Source organism: Raphanus sativus, chromosome 6 (genome assembly GCF_000801105.2).
Source record: "Raphanus sativus cultivar WK10039 chromosome 6, ASM80110v3, whole genome shotgun sequence".
NCBI lineage: Eukaryota > Viridiplantae > Streptophyta > Magnoliopsida > Brassicales > Brassicaceae > Raphanus > Raphanus sativus.
Window position 1 is genome coordinate 40,163,643 of NC_079516.1, and position 21,225 is coordinate 40,184,867.

Here is a 21,225-nt window from a genome sequence, read left to right on the forward strand (position 1 = left end):
TAGAAAACTATAACAAAAGTCCTATTAAGTTCTTTCAAACAACCACAAGATTAAGTGATTGAAGTGTACTCTGTTTATTTTGTTGATCCATCATGTTTTTTCTTTCTTTTTGTCATGATGTATCAAAACCAAGATGTTGCTTAGGCAAATCTCCTTTCATCTTCTCTATTAAAAGAGAAGTACCATTTTTATCTACTATTTAGAAGTCATAATAGGTTTATTTCACTAGTTACATAATATCATATAATAATTAATAAGAATATTAATAATAAATTAATATTTTACCTATAAATATAAATTTTATTTTTAGTTATAACAAAATCTGTTGAGAAATCTAACAAAATCCTACTAAACTTTTGAAAATATTTATATTAAATTCTAAATTAATTAATTTCGTAATTAATAATAAAATATTAATTAAATTTTATTATAAACAAAAAAGTTCAATGCTAATTGCTTATAAATTTATAATTATAATCTGTATTATGTTAAAATAAAAGTATTATATAAAAATATGAAAGTAAACTAAATTAGTAAATTAAACTATTTAATTTTTTAAAATTATTTCATTTAAAGAAATTATCATTTACCATTAAACGGGTTAAATTTTCTTAACTACGTAATATTTTATACCAAAATAAAGTTATTAAGATATGTTAAATTTTTTTTCTACAGCTATATGTTTTTAAAAATCATATGTTGAAGAATATTCTTGATTTTATTATTTCACATTATATGTACCAAACTAAAAAATGTAATAACATATACTAAAAAGGTAAAATACATAAAATAAATCACTATATATTAATAAAAATAAGAATCTTAAACAATAGAATTTAATATTTATACAATACATAACATTAAAATGTAAATCATATATCAAAAAATTTATGATAATTTCAAATTTTATAAAATGATAAACACCCACACAAATGTGCGGGTTAAACTCTAGTTTATATGATACTAGTGATTTTCCGGCGCTACGCGCCGGGTTCGTATGTTATACTTTTACATAAATTTATAAATTATTATATGGTTTTAACAAATAAAATATGTTAAATATAAAAATAAAAATATATTAAAAATGATATTTTCTAATATTTTTTATAGTGGTTAGTGACCGTAGTGCATTACTTTGTTTGAAGTTGTTTAGTTCAAAGTGTAATAGCATAAGTGGTTGTTACTAATCGATTTAATAAAAATAGAATAAAAAGCTGATGGTCATAACAAAACTAATTTAGTTGGAATTTCAACATAAAACAAAGTTTATGTTTTATATAGAGAACATACTTATATTATTAATTATTAAAATAACTATACATGAACTATAAAACTTTTACTAATATATTTAGTTCAAATAATAGAAAGATGGAATATGTTTTAAATTTTATAAATTTTATAAAAAAATAAGGGTGAAGTGTCAATTTTTTGTAAAATAATTGGTGAGTATCTAATATATATTTTTAAAATAACCATGTTGACTTTTAAAATATAGAGGTGCGAGTTGTACGTGTTACTTTGGTTTCAAAGTCTCTCAAAATATGTATTTTAAAATAAGAAACATAAAATTATTTTCTATATTAGTTTTGTTATAATGGAAGATTTTGTGTGTGTTCATAACAAATTTTTTGTTTATCCACCCTTATTTAGAATATCAATGAATCTTAATATGAATCTAAATATGTATTTCATCTAAAAACTATAAATGGTTTCTAAGCTCCTCTATTTAATGGACGACTTCTATTTTAACCGGAATGGAACAATTTTACCAAATCTTCCTAGTAAAAAATCAATTTGTTAAATAGTAAATGGGATGTTAGCATCTATAACGATCATGAGAAAGACGATTTCTAACTATCTGTGACATTCGGGCTTGCTGACTTGTTGCATTTAGTAATGGTTTTGACAATAAATGGTTAGTGTGGTGCAAAGGATTAATGGTGAAAGTGGTGTGTGGTTTACATCAATTTTAAATAACTTTAGCAACCAGGCAACATTTTTTAAATTTCTCTCAGATTGGAAGTAATGATTCTTTTTTTTAGTTAAATTTTAAGAGTATATTAATCATGTTCACGGTTTTTAAAATGTAAACACGGATAGCATGCATCAGGGAAGTTATTGGTTTCCTTGCACAGTGTAACATGGAAAGATACCATAGAGTTTATGTGTCAATACCAATAGACCAAATGTTACTCTTTTGGACTTGAAACACCATCAATTACTAAACATTATTAGAGTGGGATGAGTGGAATTTCTGGATTGATTATATGACGGTTACATCGATTGCGTTAAAGAAAGAGAATCGTAGAGGCTTCATTCTCCATCGTCAACATCATATACAAAGAAACCCTATAAACCAGTGTTTTGACACCCGACCCGGACATTGAACCGGACAATTTACCGGGTCTCTGAATTATTAGGTCAACCGTGGATGAACCGCGGTTTAGTAACTAAATTAATTTTATTATATAATAATATATTAGCTATGAAAATAAATATATAAAAACTAAAGTTAATATTTTAAATGTTTTCAAACATAAAGTAATAGTTTCCATATGTATCTATTTTATGTTTTAAAAATTTTGAAAATACTTAACTTTAGTTTCCATTTTTGTATTTTTATTTGACATATAAAATATTAAAAAATAGTTTAAAGTATTTAAAAAAAATATGTAACATAAGAGTTATGAAATATAAAAAAAATTAAGACATAAAATTCATAATAAATTAAACTTCCAATCCAAAAGTAAAACATCATTATAATAAATTGTTAATAACAAAAATAAATTAACACTTAATCACAATTAACACCAAAACACATTAAATAAAATTGAGAAAATATTTTAATTATTAAAAGAAGAATGCCACATGGCATTTTTCCCCTAAGGAGATAAAAACTCAACTTTATTAGTATAGATTTACACTTTAGCAAAAAAAACTCAGGATTATTCTGGATCCCAAAGACTGATATAGGATTTAAGTATTTAACCACGTCTCTATTCTAATTGAAATGGGCTTACAATCACTGTCCACAAGACTCTGGAGTCTGTAGTGGGCCAAACTCAACTTACGAACCATTACTACAAAAACAGCACTGTAATTTTGTTACTAAGAGAAAAACTACAGAGAAATTGCTCCAAACAAATTATAACTAGGAAACTAATAAAAGAATAAAAGCCTCTAACATTTTTACAAGTAGGAAACTAGTATACTATATTATCTTTACTATTTGTTTTTTGTTTTATTTTTTTCTGGTAAATGTTTCTCCTAACTATTATTGATTTTAAAAACTCATAGCTATCAGATCATTTTTACCATCGTACCATCACTATGACCATTATCATAGTGCCTTTCTATATCTATGACACGATTTCATCCGAAATCACGACCATCTATTGTTTCGTAATCACCATTACCATTCTGGTAATCGCTGTCACTGTTGTAACCACTACCGCACTCTACCATCGTTTCAAACACCACCTCATCTCCCGTAACAACCATCACGGCTTATAATCACCATCAACTCTTTCGTGTCTACATCCATCATGTGTCTACCATCATCATAGCCACTACGGCCACCATCAAGGTGGCCAAATCTGTAACACTAACACTACATCTTTCATATCTATCCTGATCTTTGATAAACCACCATTGTATCTTTATATAGTGACTGTACACTCCAGTTTTATTCTATTTTCTAATTTAAGGCATACACAGTGTAGTATTCTTAGAGCATTCCTATCAGGGGTTTAAACCCCAATCTCTTAACTTTTCTATAAAAAAAAGAAAATTAAAATAATTGTGGATTCCACGCAAAATCATAAACCTGTATCGCAAATATTTTTTTTGTGAACATGTTTCTTAACTGTTTTGCGGATTCCACACCACGTGGCGGTCCGCGATTGGTTCGGTTATATATATATATATATATTTTTTTTTTTCAAAAAAAATCAAACGGAAAAAAATTAAATCAATTAATTTTTGTGTTGGAAATCGAGCTCAGTTTCACTAATGGAAATGCTCTTTGACCATTTGATAATTTAATCAATATATAAATAGTATAGTCCCATTTTATGTTTTTATTTGCATAATCTTGTATGATGAAAGAGTATGCTCACATGCCTAAATTATAATTTTGTTTCATGCTGTCTAATATTCTATTGAATACAAATGATTATTAGAAGTAATCTTAGATGGTCACAGATAAACAAACTCTATTTCTAATATATCATTCTATTTGAGCTAATATGTACTATACCATGATATGATATGTTCCATCTATATTATTAAAGTTGAAGTACAAATTGGAGATGTTTGGAAATAAGGATAGTATAATAAATGAGATATGTTTGGCAATATGGATAGTAGAGATTCTTTTATTTACACATTTAACCATTGTATTTTTAATGAATTAATAACAAATGAGAATTGCTTACAAACATTAATAACATATTTAATACTTCTTTTTATTTAAACATTTAACCATTATTTTTATAATAAATTAAACAACATTCTTTCTATATTTCTTTTTATTTACAATTCTGTCACTATATTTACAATTCTTTATAGTGAAAATAAAAACACAAACTGAAATATAAATATTATATAAAACAATTTTTAAAAACAATATTATTACCTTATTTTAAGTCAAATATAAAAATTTCAAGAGTTTAATTTTCAAAAAAAAAATTATCATAAAATTAATAATAATTCATAGAGAACTAATGCAAAAAATTAAAACTTTGAAACATAGATAAAAGTATGTCAAGAAGAAAAAAAATGGTTTATGTTATTAATAAAAATTAGAAATCCATTATATCAGTTTTAAAATATACAAAATAGACTAATCTAATTACCTAAAAACATTGTTTTGTCTAAAATAATCATAAAATAAAATTTAAATTTTATATACATATTTCAAATCAAAATAATAATTTAAAGTTGATTTATTTCAAAAATTGATTTAAAATATGCATATATTCAAAAATTTATTTTTACTAAAATATTTTTCAATAACCATTATTAAAAAATGTTTTCAATATATATAAAAAAATACAACAAAAAGATTAATTTTATATACCATAAACCATGTTTTTTATATTCACATTAAACTTTAAGAATATAATATATATGATTATTTATAAGATGATACATATAAAATACTATTACTTATATGATTATTTATATGATGGACCTTTTTTTTTGACGACGAAATGCTATTATATTATTTATATGATGGACCAATACGATTAATTATATGATGACATATATATGATACATAATAGTGACTAGGGCTGAGCATTCATGTATCCATTCCGGTTCGTTTCGGATTTGTTTGAATTTCGGGTTTTCATGGTCAAAGATTTCAGCCTCATTCAAATATTTCTAAATTTCAGTTCGAATTATGACTAGGGCCAAGCGTTCAAGTATCTATTCGGGTTCGTTTCAGATCTGCTTGAGTTTTGTGTTTCTGAGGTCAAAGATTTCAGCCCCATTCAGATATTTCTAAATTTCAGTTCGAATTATATTCGGATCTTTGTGGGTTCACTTCGGGTTCGATAACCCATTTAAATTTTTTTTTTAAATTCATTATATATTTTTAATTTCTTAAAATCTATAAATAAAATAATATATTGTATATAAATCTGAATAACATATGTTAGAATATCTAAACTTAACATAAAATTGGTTTGGTTTAAATTTTGGATCAAAAATCAATAATTATTTTAAATAGTTTTGGTCTTTTGAATGTACTTCCACTATGTTAGATATTTATATTTAATTATTTTATATATTTCAAATATTTAAACCAACCTAAAAGTATCATATATATTATGGGTGTTTTTATATACACTAAAACTAAAAATAATAATATATATAAGTATATATATCTTTTCGGATACATTTTGATATCCAAAAAACTTTGGTTCGAATTGGTTATGGTTTCGGCTGTCTAAATATCAAAATTTTGAATAATTTAGATATTTAATCAATTTTGGTTCGGGTTTGGTATTACTCTTTCGGATCGTGATCGGTTCGGTTCTTCAGATTAGAATTTTTTATCCAGCTTTGATATTGACATAAAAATACATAGTAATATATTTTTGAAATATACAAAATTTAGTTTAAATTACAATGTAAATATTTAATTAATATATAAATATGTCACACTGTTTAAACAAAATATCAATATAAAAGTATTGTACAGTTGCGTTCTAAAATCATTTATTTTAACAAAAAGTCAAATAAATATGTTGATTGGAGAGAGAATAAAACAAAGCGAGAGAAGCACATAGTTTACCAAAAACATTATATGTGTCGAATTTATTATAAAGAAAGTTTCACTAAAATAAATATATTTAATAACTACAAACAAATAATATATTTTATAAAAGTGAAAAATAATACCCACTCTTTCGAAGCGCGGGTCAAAATCTAATTATATCTTATTGTAAGTGTTTCATACAATTTTTTTATCAGTTAACTATAAATTCTATATTATTTTATATGATGTTCAAGTTTATTAATTTACTAGTAAATGGAATGGACCATCTATTTTGTAATTAATTGAATGTAGTTATGTCATACGTTTGATTTGATTTTGTAATTAATTGAATATTTTTAAAGAACCCCTTATCTATGGAAAAATGTTTTCACTTATTGCATCGCTGTTTCACCGCTAGTTCTTTTTTTTTTCACCGCAGTTCTTCCATCTTTTGTTTCATAAATTGAATTTATGTATGTTGTGATTAATTGAATGTAGTTATGTCATTCGTTTGATTTGATGTTCAACTTTGCAACTTTTATTTTGTCCATAAGTTATAAATCATGGATGACATCACTTCTCTTCTCTCTTTCACCGATAACTTAGAAAAACAAAGAGTAATACTGGACAATATTGGTGAAAAATTGTTATAAACTAAATTATGTCAAAATCAATGCTATATTTTTTTATTTCTGATAAAAATTTGGTTAGGTTGCAAATTTTCTCAAAATTATAAGCGGTTTTCAAAATTAAAAAAGAAAAAGAAAGAGAAAAGAGAAAAACTATAAGTTTTGAGTGATTTTTTTGACTTCTTTTCATGCCTAAATTTTGTATCGCCAAAGAGGCCAATCAATGTATTTGTAAGTTGTTATGTAATTTATACCTTCCGTTCGTTACTCTAACCTGTAAACGTTTTTTTTTTGTCAACGAACCTGTAAACCTTATTACTCTTTAAATGATATGTCTTTTTCATAGTACTTCGATATTAGCAATTAGATGTCAACTTCAAAAGTTTTTGTTTAGTTAAAAAATATAGAGGGTTGTAATTACGGGAATACAAACTTAGCCGATCAATAAAAAAATCAAGGTATGGCTGGTTGTTGTTAAAAACTGCTTTTCTTATTAACATAGATAAAAATATAATAGTTTTTGAATAAATATTTATATGTTTGATCCAAGCTAACTAATAATCTCTATGTTTCATGATAAGTGTTATTTTATCATTTTTTGTGATACAAAAATGTTATTTTACAATTTTAATGAAAATTATACTTATTTAGTTGTAAATTAATTGCAAATTGCAGTGATTTAATAAATAAATTTATTTATCTTAAATATTATTGATTAGAAAAATATAATTAATAACAACCAACATATATTTAGCAAAAAAAAAAGTAACCGACATATATTTTCCTCACTTTTTTAATCTATGTAAAAATATCAAAGTGATATTTATTAAAAAATAAAGAGAGTAAGTGATAACATGGGCGATCTAAGTGCACTAAGTTGGTGGCACTTGCCCCCATAAATTTTTGAAATCCTTTGTAACATGTCCAAATTTTAGATGTTTTATTCTACTAAAAGTTACATTTTAAGCTTAGTTTTTCTTCTTCTTTTTTTGTCACGGATTTTCTTAATTGGGGTGCAACACGAAGATTTTCCGGGAGATCATTCATTCTAATACTACTCTCGCCCAAATACATTTAACCGCAGAATTCTGATGGGATCCGATGCATTAGTGCTGGTATGATCGCACCTCCTTAGTTTTTAGAGAAATTGCAGCTCATACATTCAACTTTTACCATAATTAAACTAATACCTCAAATTCCACAGCATGACACCTTTTTCATAGACACATACATCATATGCATTTTTTTAATTTCATCGTTCTTTTAGAATTTTAAACCAATTCACTCTAGTTTTTATATTTATATAGTGATTTGTCCCCTCAAAAACTTTATGATGCATCCGCCACTGAGTAATAAGTAAACAAGACAGACCAAAAGTCACGAGAAAATATGGAATAAAAGATTTGAGTATTGATGACTTCTGGATGGATACAAAAGTTAAAAAATGAAAATACAAATGAATCTAATTGACATTTACTGTCATTTACTTTGGTGAATTTGGTCGTTGTGAGTCAAATCATTTTGTTGTTATTTTGAACACGGCGACTTCAAGAATAACAGCTGGTATAACTGCAGGTTTGATCGTGTTATTCACTTTTTGTGAATCCAGTTCATGGCAACTTCACTCCATTCCTTTGATTTTACAGGTACTTAATTTTTAGACCTCCAGATTATAATTTATTAAATCCAATTTAATGGACCGGAATTTACAGCCCGCAACGATAACTTGAGTTTTTCAACACCTTAATGTACATGACATTAATAGAATCAGCCTACAATCACTCGGAGACGAGGCTGAAATGCTCTAAGATAATCTGTTATGATCCTCTGGAAACGAGGAATCACCTCTTCTTCACATGTCAGTACTGGAAGACAGTCCGGAAATGGTTGACACAAGATTGTTATCCACTGGCTACCCGATCCAGCAAAATCAATTCTACAACTTCTCCTTGATATAAACTGAAACATGATTGATGCATTTTCATAGTTCGATATGTCTTCCAAACAATATTGTATGCAATTTGACGGGAACACAATCAAAGAAAGCATGGAAAACAACCATTGACACCGGTCTAGCTGATCAGAATGGTAGACAGCAATGATCATAATAGGTTATTCTCCAAGCTTATGCGAGAGGATTAGGAATTTGGTTTGCCACAAGATAGTCATAGCTTTACAGTTTTAGCAATATAAAAAAATTATGCACCAATCCAACACAAAGTGTAAAACAGTTTTTTCCGAATATTTTAATAAAAATGTCTAGAATCACTCTCCATAAGAACATAATGCAATATTTATCGTTCTTACTTCAACTTACTAACCGCTACTACAAAATAACGACTAGACTTTTTTTTTGGTTAATTAAGAGAGAAACTTATTTAGCAAAAAAAAGAACTATTAAACTTTGAGTGATTGAATTTCTTCACTTCTTTTATCTCCTAAATCTGATATCGTCAAAGATATTTTTCAAGTCTCTCCTTCAATTATTTTGTTAAATATGTTATTGCAACATAAAACTGTTTTTTGAAAGTCAAGTTACAAAAAAAAAAAACATAAAACTGTTTTACAACAAAATGTACTACCCTGAAATGTTCTATAATAATTGTAAGAATGTATGGAAAAAAGAATATGTGATAGTGGTCTAGTGATAGGTGTTTTCGGTTGCTAATAAGCAATTTGGCTTCAAAAGCACTCCACCAAGTATATTCTATCATGTAGTTACATGGACATGAGTTCATTACGTACGTAGAATCCATTGTTTAGAGACTATTTAAATATTCGGATAAAGTCTCTGTGCACTGCACCTCAATTTAGGGATTATTCAAAATTCTTCTATAAGTTTGAGGTACCCTAGATTAATAAAAAAAACAATGTATGTATGAAAGTAACCGCAAAACTTAGCGTCGAGTACCAAACAACAACTTCAGGAGATCATATATTGGTGGCTACAGATAGAAATGAGGTAATCACAAACGGTAAAGAAGACAGGGAACAGCCTGGTCACCGGTCTTTTGAGCTTCTGAACACTATATTTTGAAAGGAGAGATCAATCAACTTTATTATTAGGTAGTTATGAACCATCCATGATCCATTATTTTAAGATATTGTCTAAGATATCCATTAAGCCACCAGCTGCAGACTGTGGTGTCGTTGTAAACGATAGCCGGCTTTAAACTCTGTTGCTGTTTTGGACAACAACCAGCTGTGTATCCTTTGTAATGTTTGCAATAAGATTTTTTATATGCCATTCTTTTACATTATAAATTGTTTTACCTAAAACACACAAATTTTAAAATGCACATTGGTTTGTGTTTGTGTTAAAAGTTAGTCAAAAAAACATTGGTTTGTGTTTAACCTTTAAATAAAGAAAGAGCGACAAATGAATCATATTTCAAAACTTTAAACTTTTAGTTAAATTTTATTTAACTAGTTAAACTTTTTGCATTGGATTTGAAAACAACTTATAGAGTAAAACAAAATGGTCATCCAAAACCATTTTTATACTGAAACAAAAGGAATATATAGATATCAACAAACGACTTAAAAGATGTTTAAAATATATGCAGTAGAGCTCCCTCTTAACTTTGTTATCTATAAACTCTCTTTTCCACCTTGTCCACCATAAACAGCAAGGCTACTAGCTAATGAAATTCTATACCGTTGATAAAAAAAAATATAATATGTACATTAACTCCAAAACATTAATATCCATTAGTTTATTTCGGGGTTTCTAAACCCAAGATTTATTATTTAACTAACGTATGAAGAGACTACACATTATAATAGACATTTATGAAGAGGATGAATATTATATAATTACTTAATTAGTATAATATTTTCAGTTAACTAATTTGGCATAAAATCTAAATTATTTTATTTTACGTAGAAAACAGTTAACTTTATAAACGCCACAAATTATATTAAAGTCAGCAGGTGAACCATTCAAATTATTAATTCTTTTAATTAAAAATTAATAAAGACTAGTTAATAAACCACGCTATGCACAGAAAGAATTTTTATAAAGTAAATAAAATTTTAATCATTTTTAAATAATAATGAAAATATGTAAAATATATTTTCATGATTTAATTAAATTTTATCCATTCAAATATGATATGTATTTTAATTTTCAAAATTAAATATTTTTCTATTTAATATAGCATACAGTTTAATTTAATGATATTAAAATTGATATATATATATATTATATTATATTTTAATCTGAATATTTATTTAATGTGACTTCCAAGTCATATATTTTTATACAAATGTAAAAGAATTCAAATTATTGATTACAATTTTTAATGTGAGATATTTTACAGTTTAAGTGATTTATAATCATTTTCACAAATTCAAATATAACATATGGAAAATATCTAAATATTTATTATATAGTTCATGTGATTTTTTAATATATTTCAATAATATAAATTTAAAATGATTGGAAATACACAAATTATTATCAAATATGTATTATTAAAAAATATTAATTGTTATATATTTTTAATCATATTATATATTTCTGTAATTTTTATTTAAAATAAAAATATACATTTGTATATTACTAATTAATTTTATAGTTAATTTAAATGAGAAATATGGTATATGTTTAGATGTACCAAAATATTTTTTTAAGAATTTTAAAAATTATTTTAGTGATAACATATAGCATAACCTTTTCTTTTTGTCACTGACATATAGCATAACCTATATATTATAACGATTCTCAATAAATATATTAAGGATTTCCAAAACATCATATAAGGAGGTAGGTGAGGCTTTATATTGATAGAGAGATAAACTATGGAGACTAAGGTCGAACCAAATGCTGTGGAGATTAAGGTCGAACCTAATGCTGTGGAGATTAAGGTCGAACCTAAAACTATGGAGATTAAGGTCGAACAGGAAGCTATGGAGATTAAGATACATCGAGACATACCAGAGGCAACCGTGGTGAAAACGAAAGAAGAGGAGGAGCAACCGCTTAGTCCGGCGGCGCGTGTGTTCCACGCACCGAAATTCAACTGTTATGTAATAACGGTGATTGGTGTTAAGAAGAAGATCGAGCCAGATGTGGTTATCGAAGGATTAAAGCAAAGTTTGATCAGACACCCTCGATTCTCCAGTAAAATGGTCAGTCCAAACACTTTTGCATACACATGCATAAGTTTAGAATAATCGTAACTTATAGTTTTATATATGGTATATATAAAATTATATGCATGTATAAGCTTTCCCTGTGGCAGGAAAAAATCATTTCAACTCTTTTTGATGGATAGACCTTTTTGATCCAACAAGTTTGGTTGATTTTTTTTCAACCTCGTTTTGCGTGATCGTCGAGTCTGGATAGTGTATCTCGACCGGTAATCTTTTGTGGGGCGATTTTTTGTTTGTTAGATCATTGATGGTTTGTTCTATTTTTTATTGTAAAATAGAGTGTCTTTATAATAGAATTGGAATTTGCTCCAATAGTACTATATTTTAGTATATAAAATAGAGTGATGAACAAAGAAAAAACAATTTACTCTATAATTAGAGTAAACCTATTTTTACTCTATTATATAGTGAGAAATAGAGTATCATTATAGCACTTTTACTATAAACTCCATTTTAGAGTGGAAAATAAAATGGAATTCGAGATGTCCTCTAAATATAGAATCAGTTGTTGTTTTTTTGTTCATTACTCTATTTTTTACTCTAAAATAAAATATTATTAGAATAAAATATAGAATCACTTTCTAGAATAAAAATTAGAGCAAACTATTGGAGAAAGTCTCATACAAAAAGTTTTTTTCCCAACATTCTGAAACTTTCTCTTAGTTGAGCCAAAACGACTGTATATTCCTTTCTTTCTTTCTTATATACAAGAGTTAATAATAATATAAACGTTTTTCATGTAGATTTATTTTCTACATTATTAAATTTAAAACTTCCTTGTAAAAACCGTTACTTTTTATTAAGCTATTAAAATTAAAAGCTTCAAAGATATAGTGAAATCTGGCTTAGAAAGGTAGATAAAACTAAACAAGGCAATATAAATATTTAGAATAGGAAAAGGAAATTAAAAATTTTAGGTAAAGAAAATATAAAATTCTAAAATGAGAGAATTCTGTTCCATTTTCGTTACAAAAAAATTAAAAGTTGTAGGTGAAGGAAATATGAATTCTGAAATTTCATTCCGAAATATAGGAGAACATTGTTCCATTTTGGTTACAGAAATAAATTTAGTAGGAATGCATTTTAACTGTACCATTTTATTCCACTCAAATGATAAGTTTATTAGGAAAATATACTGAATAAACAAATGTTTTAAAATAATATTTTCATCCAAAAACTTAAGTATTTTTTGTCACCCTTATAAAATTAATATATATAAATGTTTCTCCTTCAGTCCTTAGACCACCTCCATCCCTAACTCTTGTTAAAGTTCTTAAGGGATGGGAGCCTGGTGGAACCCAATTTTTTAAAAAAACTCACACTCTCTCACCTTTTAAATCTATTGTGTAAGAAGCAACTCTTGTACTGTGCGCGGATCCTACGTACATGTGGTGATCCGCGATTAGTTATTTTTTTTTAAATCGGATAAAAATATTTAAAAAAAAAAAAAGTTTGAAGAACCCCAATTTTGGGGTTCAGCAATAGAAATGCTCTTACAATTTTTTATTGAACTTGACCATTTTTTCTTTCCCTTCCCTGAACGAGAGCACCTCTATCAACGATAGTATGAGGTAGGAGTTCTATAAAAAACTTTTGAAACTTTATTTTTTTTTTTTTTTTATTTTTTTTTTTTTTTTTTTTTTGAAACTTTATTTGAATTTGGATGGGTATTAGAACCCTATAAATCACTTTTACTTTAGTTAGCAAATAATCACTTTTTGAGAATCTCTTTCTCGTATCATTGCTGGAGGTATTCTTAGTTTGAGATACCTACGCTAATTTTAACATTTAAATGATTAATTACTTGTAGGTCAACAAAAAAATCAAAAATATACAAACACAAAGATGGGTTCGGACAAACGTGGTCGTCAATGATCATGTCATCGTACCAGACACACAAACGCAGAACATAGAGAACGCAAACGCAGACAAGTTTCTTGAGAGTTATGTCTCCGACCTCACCTTGGTCCCCTTAGACACCTCGAAGCCATTATGGGAGCTTCACCTACTCGATTTAAAAACCTCCGATGCCGAAAACGTTGCCGTTTTGAAGTTTCATCACTCTTTAGGAGATGGTATGTCTCTGATGGCCCTTGTTCTCGCTTGCATGCGTAAAACATCGAACGCTGACGAGCTCCCGACCCTACCGTACCAAAACCGATCTTCACGATCTTCAAGGAGTGGTTTCCGGTTCTTGTGGTTATTTATGGTTCTATGGTCCTCTGTTATGTTGGTTTTAAATACGATTTGTGATGCCTTGAGGTTTATTGCTACTGCAATGTTCCTTAAGGACACTAAAACACCGATCAAAGGTGATTACCGGTTAAGTAAGCCTAAACGGATGTCTTTGGTCCATCATACCGTAAGCTTAGACGACATAAAGCTAATCAAGACTACCATGAAGATGGTAAGATTCCCTTAATATAGTATTTACATTTGTGTTGATTTAAGTTTAGATATTTATTAGTATTAATTTGTTTTTTGGTTTACTAGACTGTCAACGATGTTGTACTTGGAGTAACTCAGGCTGGTCTCTCGCTATACTTAGGGAAAAGATATGGTACAAACTATTTGCCATATATACATGCACATATACATGTTATAGAATTATTTACGGCGTAAATTTAATAATCTTACTAGAATTTGATATGTGTTTTCAGAGTGAAATATCAATTTTACGACTGACAACAAAATTGTTCATTTATTTAATTTGGCTGGTATTGATTTTGATTTTTAATTAATGATTTAAAACTGAAGTGAAATTAGTTTTGTTCGAAAAAAATATTCATTTATTAAACCCTTTGCCGTACACATGTTATATTAATTAGCTTATGATAAATTAACAGGAGAGAAGAAGAAGATAGTAGGCGACGATCAAGAATCTAAAAGTAATTCAAATGATATGCCTAAAAGAATAAGGCTAAGATCAGCTCTACTTATAAACTTAAGACCCACCACTGGAATCCAGGCAAGTTCTTATAAGCTCAATTAACTATCATTTCGTTTTTAGTTTAACTATGATCATATAATAAACCTCTTTTTTTTGGTGAAAACAGGATCTAGCTGATATGATGAATAAAGGATCTAAGTGTAGATGGGGTAATATGATCGGTTACATTGTCTTTCCGTTTTCTATCGGCTTACGAAAGGATCCCTTAGAACATCTTGGAACAGCCAAAAGGATCATCGACCGGAAGAAAAACTCGTTGGAAGCGGTACTAACATTCATCGTTGGTAAATTCATGATTAAAGCGTTTGGTGTGAAGGTTAGTTTGAATAACAATGATCATGATTAAATTAAATCACCATTTATTATCGTTAGTTGGTCGTTGATCTAATCTTATGAACTGAAATGAATGTAGGTGACAGCTAATCTATTAAATAAAGTATTGTCAAACACAACGATGTCCTTTTCAAACTTGATTGGTCCTATCGAAGAAATTAGTTTCTTTGGACATCCTATCACTTACCTGGCCCCCAGTGTTTATGGCCACCCCCATGTAAGATTCTAGCTAAACCGTTATGTTTTATGTTTTTCTTTTTCTTTTTAAATTTGGTTAATAAGATTTTACGATCTCATTGGTCTTTTGATTAGGCTTTGACGATGCATTTCCAAAGTTACATGAACAAGATGACAGTTTCGTTGACGGTAGATCCCAAGGTCATAAGTAATCCTCATCAGCTACTTGACGACTGGGAGGAATCTCTAAGAACCATCAAAACTGCTGTCCAAGAAAGAGGATCCACTTATCAGTAGATTGAGCTAATTCTTTATTCTGCTCAACACTGGATCGAAGTTTCTGGTTGTTATTTGATAGATATACTAGTTGCTCTATCCAATAATCATCATTGAAAAACTAAGAAATGATTCCATGACAAACCTTAGTATTTGTGTCATATCTATTACTTCTTTTATTTTATAATAAGCGTCCGTTTAAAGTTTTTACACACAAATTAAAAGATTATCAATTTTTTTATTTTACTCCTATTTAATAAATCATTTTATTAATTAATAAACTGAAACTAAGGATAAAAATTGGAAAATTGTTTAATTTATACATTAAAAATATAAAATGATACTTATAATAAAACAAATTTTAAAAGATAGAATGACACTTGAATTTAATTTTAGGCGCTCACGATACATTATCAGATCCTATTAGATTTGGCCTTATATTAATATGATGCTAAACTTGAAATTAATAAAACATCTTTAGCTGCAATTTCAAATTCCATCTGACTAAAATATACTCTAAATACAATTTCAAAAGTATGCAGGAAAAATAACAATAAATAAAAGCTTTCAATTGGAACCACCGTTTAGCTCTACTTCCATAACCACCTGGAGCAAATCCTCATAGTTCTTCTGCCATTGATCATTCATCTGTATAGATTTTTTGTACTCAAGTTTCAAACTTTCCATTTCGATCTCCGTTGCTGCGGAGCCTTGTTGCTGACACAAGGCAAAAAACAAATAGATAATTGTTAAAATACAAGAAAACACAAAAGTGTCCTTTTTATATAGAAACAGAGGAAAACACAAACCTGAATCTCTCTAACTTGCTCTTGAATAAGGCCAGCACTGTGGTAAGAAGAGTAAACAGGAACATCATTAGCAAACGGAGGCGGATCAACGATGACTATACCATCCATGGCATCATCTCCTTTTCTTTCGTATTTTTCCAGAGGAGGAGGAGGTAACGAAGAAACAACATTTCTTCTCCAGGAAGATTGTGATTTGTTGGAATTACCAACAATCGTTTTTCTGACAACTTGAATATTGTTCACAGGTCCTGTAAGAAAAAAAAAGGGGGTGTTATAACAAAAAATCATATTGCATAAGTAGAACTACAAACAGAAGTAAAAAGAAACCTTTTCCATGGCCGAAAGTGAAAGTACGAACAGGTTTATTTGATCTGGTATCCCAAACACAAATAACACCATCTTCTGATCCAGAAATCAAAAGGTTTCCGTCTGTGCAATAAGCTAAGCAAGTAATGGGTTTCCTGTGTTCCAACAAACATGATTAGGAGTCAAATAACTATTGTAAGTTAACTGTATATAGATAATACGTTTTACAAGATGCTAACAAAAAGAGAAGAAGAAGAGTATCTAATAACAAGGAACGGGGAATACCTTGTGTCGGATACTGAACCAAGAGCTTCTGTCGCATAATAGTCACTTGAGGAATTTAAGGCACCGATATAGATATTGCTATCTTCGGCACCAGCATAGAACACAGAGCCGCCAGGGTCCAATGCAAGCGCATTGATTTCTGAAGGAAAGATTATACTCCTCAACAATTTCCCCTGTGACAGGCTCCAAACCTATATCAGGACATGAAAAAAAAAAGCTATATCAGTGCATTTACGAAGGCATATAGATTAGTACTAGTCGAAACAAGTACCTTGCATGTATTATCTCTGGAAGCAGAAACTAACAAAGCATTGCAGGCACCATAGTCTATAACAATATCGGTAACAGTCATCGTATGCTCATCAAATTTGTGTTCATAGAGAGTTCTCTCTTGCTGTTGATGCCTTTGTTGATCATCAAATAGCCTTAACTAACCAACAAGAGTAAAAGGTTATAATAACAAAGGCAACACCTTTACAAAAACCAAAACAAAAAATAACTCAAAAAAGGATTAACCTTATAAGAGACCAGACTCTAAGGGACCCATCTTGAGACCCTGAAACCAAAAAAGAACCGTCTCCAGAGAACACCAAGCACGTTACTGAAGTGTAATGAGCATGCCACTTCTTTAGCAGCTTCCCAGTCGCAACCTCCCAAAGAAAGATATCACCAGAGGCTCCACCCCCAACTATATAAGTGCCTTCACTGTTTGCTACAAGAGCCGTTATTGACTCCACGGGGAAGCTCTTAACTTCCACTTGAGGCTACACTCAATTTAAAAAAAAACATTCTTTTAATTCCCTGAAAACATAAAGGCTTCAGATGAAACAAAAGTGGTTTATGTCGGAAGAACCTTGTTCCAGGACCAGAAGAAAATGGAGCCAGATGAACCGGATGCGCTATGGAGCTGAGAGGCGGCGATGAATTTCTCTCCGACGGCGGTGAGGCCGTGGGCGGGAGAGGCGCACTGCTTGAACCGAAGCTGCTCGTTCCCGGTTTTCAGATCCCATCTTCCGATTCCTCCGTCCATTGACGACGAAGCTATAACAGTTATCTCCATAGGAATCAAGAAGTTTTCTCTGTTTCTTTGGAGAAAGAGAGGGAAAGTGTTTTGGGTTTTATAAAACTCTAAAATATGGGTTCAATTGAACGAAATAATAGTTTTGTGGAGTATTAGGAGTTTTATCAAAACTAAGGGGTTAAAATGAAAATTTAGATAAATTAACATTTTATTCAGATACGGTAACGGAAAGGTTTTAGATAGAGAAACGATATGTCGAAGATAAGCTTCTCACTCCCATCTCCCGCCAAACTCCCAATCAAATCTCCACCGTCCGTTCCAAATCGTATCAACGTCGCCGACCGTTTGATCCTCCGCCACCTCAATGCCGGAGATCTCCGTGGAGCGATCTCATCTCTCGACCTCATGTCCCGCGACGGTATCCGCCCCGCGGACTCCGCCACATTCTCCTCCCTCCTCAAATCCTGCATCCGAGCGCGCGACTTCCGTCTCGGGAGACTCGTCCACTCCCGCTTAGCCGAGTCCGATCTCGAGCCCGACTCGGTCCTCTACAACTCGCTCATCAGCCTGTACTCGAAATCCGGAGACCTGGCGCGTGCCGAGGACGTGTTCGAGACGATGGGGAGATCAGGGAAGCGCGACGTCGTTTCGTGGAGCGCGATGATGGCTTGTTACGGTAACAACGGGAAGGGGGTGGACGCGGTTAAGCTTTTCGTCGGGTTTCTGGAGCTTGGTTTGGTGCCGAACGATTATTGCTACACGGCGGTGATACGAGCGTGCTCGAATCCGGAGAACGTCGCCGTCGGGAGAGTGGTTCTAGGGTTTTTGGTGAAGACTGGGTACTTTGAATCGGATGTGTGCGTGGGTTGCTCTTTGATTGATATGTTTGTGAAAGGAGAGAGTAGTCTTGAGAATGCGTATAAGGTGTTCGATCAAATGTCTGAGCTAAATGTTGTTACGTGGACGTTGATGATTACTAGGTGTGTGCAGATGGGGTTTCCTAAGGAAGCGGTTAGGTTTTTTTTGGAGATGGTTTTGAGTGGATTTGAAGGTGATAAGTTCACGCTGAGCTCTGTTTTCTCCGCGTGTGTTGAGTTGGAGGATTTGTCCTTGGGGAAGCAGTTGCATTCTTGGGCGATTAGGTCGGGGGTGGTGGAGGATGTTGGGTGTAGTTTGGTTGATATGTATGCGAAATGTTCTGCGGATGGTTCTGTGGAGGATTGCAGGAAGGTGTTTGATAGGATGGAGGATCATAGTGTGATGTCGTGGACGGCGTTGATCACTGGCTATATGCAAAGCGGCGATCTTGATGCAGAGGCTGTTAAGCTCTTTTGTGAAATGATAACTCGAGGTTGTGTTCAGCCAAATCATTTCACTTTCTCTAGCGCGTTTAAGGCGTGTGGGAATCTTTTGGATTCGAGGGTAGGTAAAGAGGTTCTTGGTCACGCGTTTAAAAGAGGTCTTGCTTCGAATAGCTCTGTTGCGAACTCTGTTATCAGCATGTTTGTTAAATCTGATATGATGGATGACGCTCGGAGAGCTTTTGAATCGCTTTCTGAGAAGAACTTGGTCTCTTATAACACCTTTCTTGACGGAGCCTGCAGGAGTTTGGATTTTGAGGAAGCTTTTGGGCTTTTCCATGAGATCACTGAGAGAGAGTTAGGTGTTAGCGCTTTCACTTTTGCTAGCTTGTTGAGTGGAGTTGCGAGTATCGGTTCGATAAGAAAAGGCGAGCAGATTCATTCTCAGGTTGTTAAACTCGGGCTCTCGTGCAACCAACCTGTCTGCAACGCTTTGATCTCTATGTATTCCAAATGTGGGAGCATTGACACAGCTTCACGAGTCTTCAGTCTAATGGAAGATCGTAACGTCATCTCGTGGACTTCAATGATCACAGGTTTTGCTAAACATGGATTCGCTAAAAGGGTACTGGAAACATTCAACCAAATGATGGAGGCAGGGGTGAAGCCTAATGAGGTCACTTACGTGGCAATCTTATCCGCGTGCAGCCACGTTGGTTTGGTCTCCGAAGGATGGAGACATTTCAAATCAATGTATGGAGACCACAAGATCAAACCTAAAATAGATCATTATGCTTGTATGGTTGATCTTCTATGTCGATCCGGGCTTCTCACAGACGCATTTGAGTTTATTAACACAATGCCCTTCCAGGCCGATGTTCTAGTGTGGCGTACGTTTCTTGGAGCTTGCAGAGTTCACAGTAACACAGAGTTTGGAGAGATGGCTGCGAGAAAGATCTTAGAACTTGACCCGAATGAGCCTGCCGCTTATATTCAGCTCTCAAACATATACGCTAGTACAGGTATCTAAACTAAGCAGTCGATGAAAAAACTTGTGCGAAGATAAACTATGTTGAATGATTTGACTTTTGATGTAGGGAAATGGGAAGAATCTGCAGAGATGAGGAAGAAGATGAAAGAGAGAAACTTGGTTAAAGAAGGAGGTTGTAGTTGGATAGAGGTGGGAGATAAGGTTCATAAATTCTACGTAGGGGATACATCTCATCCGAATACTCATCGTATATATGAGGAACTGGACCGATTGATCAGAGAGATTAAACGGTGTGGATATGTTCCTGATACGGATCTTGTTCTTCACAAGCTAGAGGAAGAAGATGCTAAAGCAGAGAAGGAGAGGTTATTGTATCAGCACAGCGAGAAAATTGCGGTTGTGTTTGGGCTTATAAGCACGAGTAAGTCGAGACCGGTTAGAGTGTTCAAGAACTTACGGGTATGCGGGGATTGCCATAACGCAATGAAGTATATAACAGTGGTCTCTGGTAGAGAGATTGTGTTGAGAGATTTGAATCGTTTTCATCATTTTAAAGATGGAAAATGTTCTTGTAATGACTATTGGTGAGTGGTGACTTTTGAGATTTAGACATGAGGCTATCTTGTAAAGAATCAAATCCAGAGTTGCAATGGACTTATCACAAAAGATTGAAAGCTTGTGGATCCTTTACCAATGAATTGATTTATCTTTGTATTTGAAGCAAA

General features: G+C 31.0%; 3 protein-coding genes and 1 pseudogene across 3 annotated transcripts; 2 read left to right on the forward strand and 2 right to left on the reverse strand.

The window, feature by feature from the left end:
- Positions 1-7,904: 7,904 nt before the first annotated feature.
- Positions 7,905-8,023, reverse strand: LOC130497352 (5S ribosomal RNA; annotated as a pseudogene).
- A 3,623-nt stretch (positions 8,024-11,646) lies between these two features.
- LOC108809804 (wax ester synthase/diacylglycerol acyltransferase 6-like) lies at positions 11,647-15,997 on the forward strand. The gene is made up of 7 exons (XM_018581947.2): positions 11,647-12,027; positions 13,862-14,458; positions 14,545-14,611; positions 14,898-15,019; positions 15,108-15,317; positions 15,414-15,551; positions 15,647-15,997. Exons 1-7 carry the CDS (start codon positions 11,698-11,700, stop codon positions 15,806-15,808), a joined length of 1,626 nt encoding a protein of 541 aa, XP_018437449.1. The 5' UTR covers positions 11,647-11,697; the 3' UTR covers positions 15,809-15,997.
- A 253-nt stretch (positions 15,998-16,250) lies between these two features.
- On the reverse strand, positions 16,251-18,314 carry LOC108810866 (protein ROOT INITIATION DEFECTIVE 3-like). The gene is made up of 7 exons (XM_018582940.2): positions 18,041-18,314; positions 17,704-17,951; positions 17,459-17,612; positions 17,188-17,378; positions 16,924-17,057; positions 16,597-16,844; positions 16,251-16,504 (listed from the first exon to the last, which is right to left on the reverse strand). Exons 1-7 carry the CDS (start codon positions 18,245-18,247, stop codon positions 16,355-16,357), a joined length of 1,332 nt encoding a protein of 443 aa, XP_018438442.1. The 5' UTR covers positions 18,248-18,314; the 3' UTR covers positions 16,251-16,354.
- Positions 18,315-18,432: 118 nt separating this feature from the next.
- LOC108806971 (pentatricopeptide repeat-containing protein At3g49170, chloroplastic) lies at positions 18,433-21,190 on the forward strand. Its single transcript, XM_018579197.2, has 2 exons — positions 18,433-20,531; positions 20,607-21,190. The coding sequence occupies exons 1-2, from the start codon at positions 18,461-18,463 to the stop codon at positions 21,086-21,088; spliced, it is 2,553 nt and encodes an 850-aa protein (XP_018434699.1). The 5' UTR covers positions 18,433-18,460; the 3' UTR covers positions 21,089-21,190.
- The last annotated feature ends 35 nt before the right edge of the window (positions 21,191-21,225 follow it).

Coding starts and splice junctions, on each gene's coding strand:
- LOC108809804 (XM_018581947.2), top strand. CDS start 11,698: ATGGAGACTAAGGTCGAACCAAATGCTGTGGAGATTAAGGTCGAACCT. Junction 14,459..14,544: donor TCAAGACTACCATGAAGATG/GTAAGATTCCCT, acceptor TTGGTTTACTAG/ACTGTCAACGATGTTGTACT. Junction 15,318..15,413: donor TTAAAGCGTTTGGTGTGAAG/GTTAGTTTGAAT, acceptor AAATGAATGTAG/GTGACAGCTAATCTATTAAA.
- LOC108810866 (XM_018582940.2), bottom strand. CDS start 18,247: ATGGAGATAACTGTTATAGCTTCGTCGTCAATGGACGGAGGAATCGGA. Junction 17,058..17,187: donor GGTTCAGTATCCGACACAAG/GTATTCCCCGTT, acceptor GTTGGAACACAG/GAAACCCATTACTTGCTTAG. Junction 16,845..16,923: donor CACTTTCGGCCATGGAAAAG/GTTTCTTTTTAC, acceptor TTTTTCTTACAG/GACCTGTGAACAATATTCAA.
- LOC108806971 (XM_018579197.2), top strand. CDS start 18,461: ATGTCGAAGATAAGCTTCTCACTCCCATCTCCCGCCAAACTCCCAATC. Junction 20,532..20,606: donor AAACATATACGCTAGTACAG/GTATCTAAACTA, acceptor CTTTTGATGTAG/GGAAATGGGAAGAATCTGCA.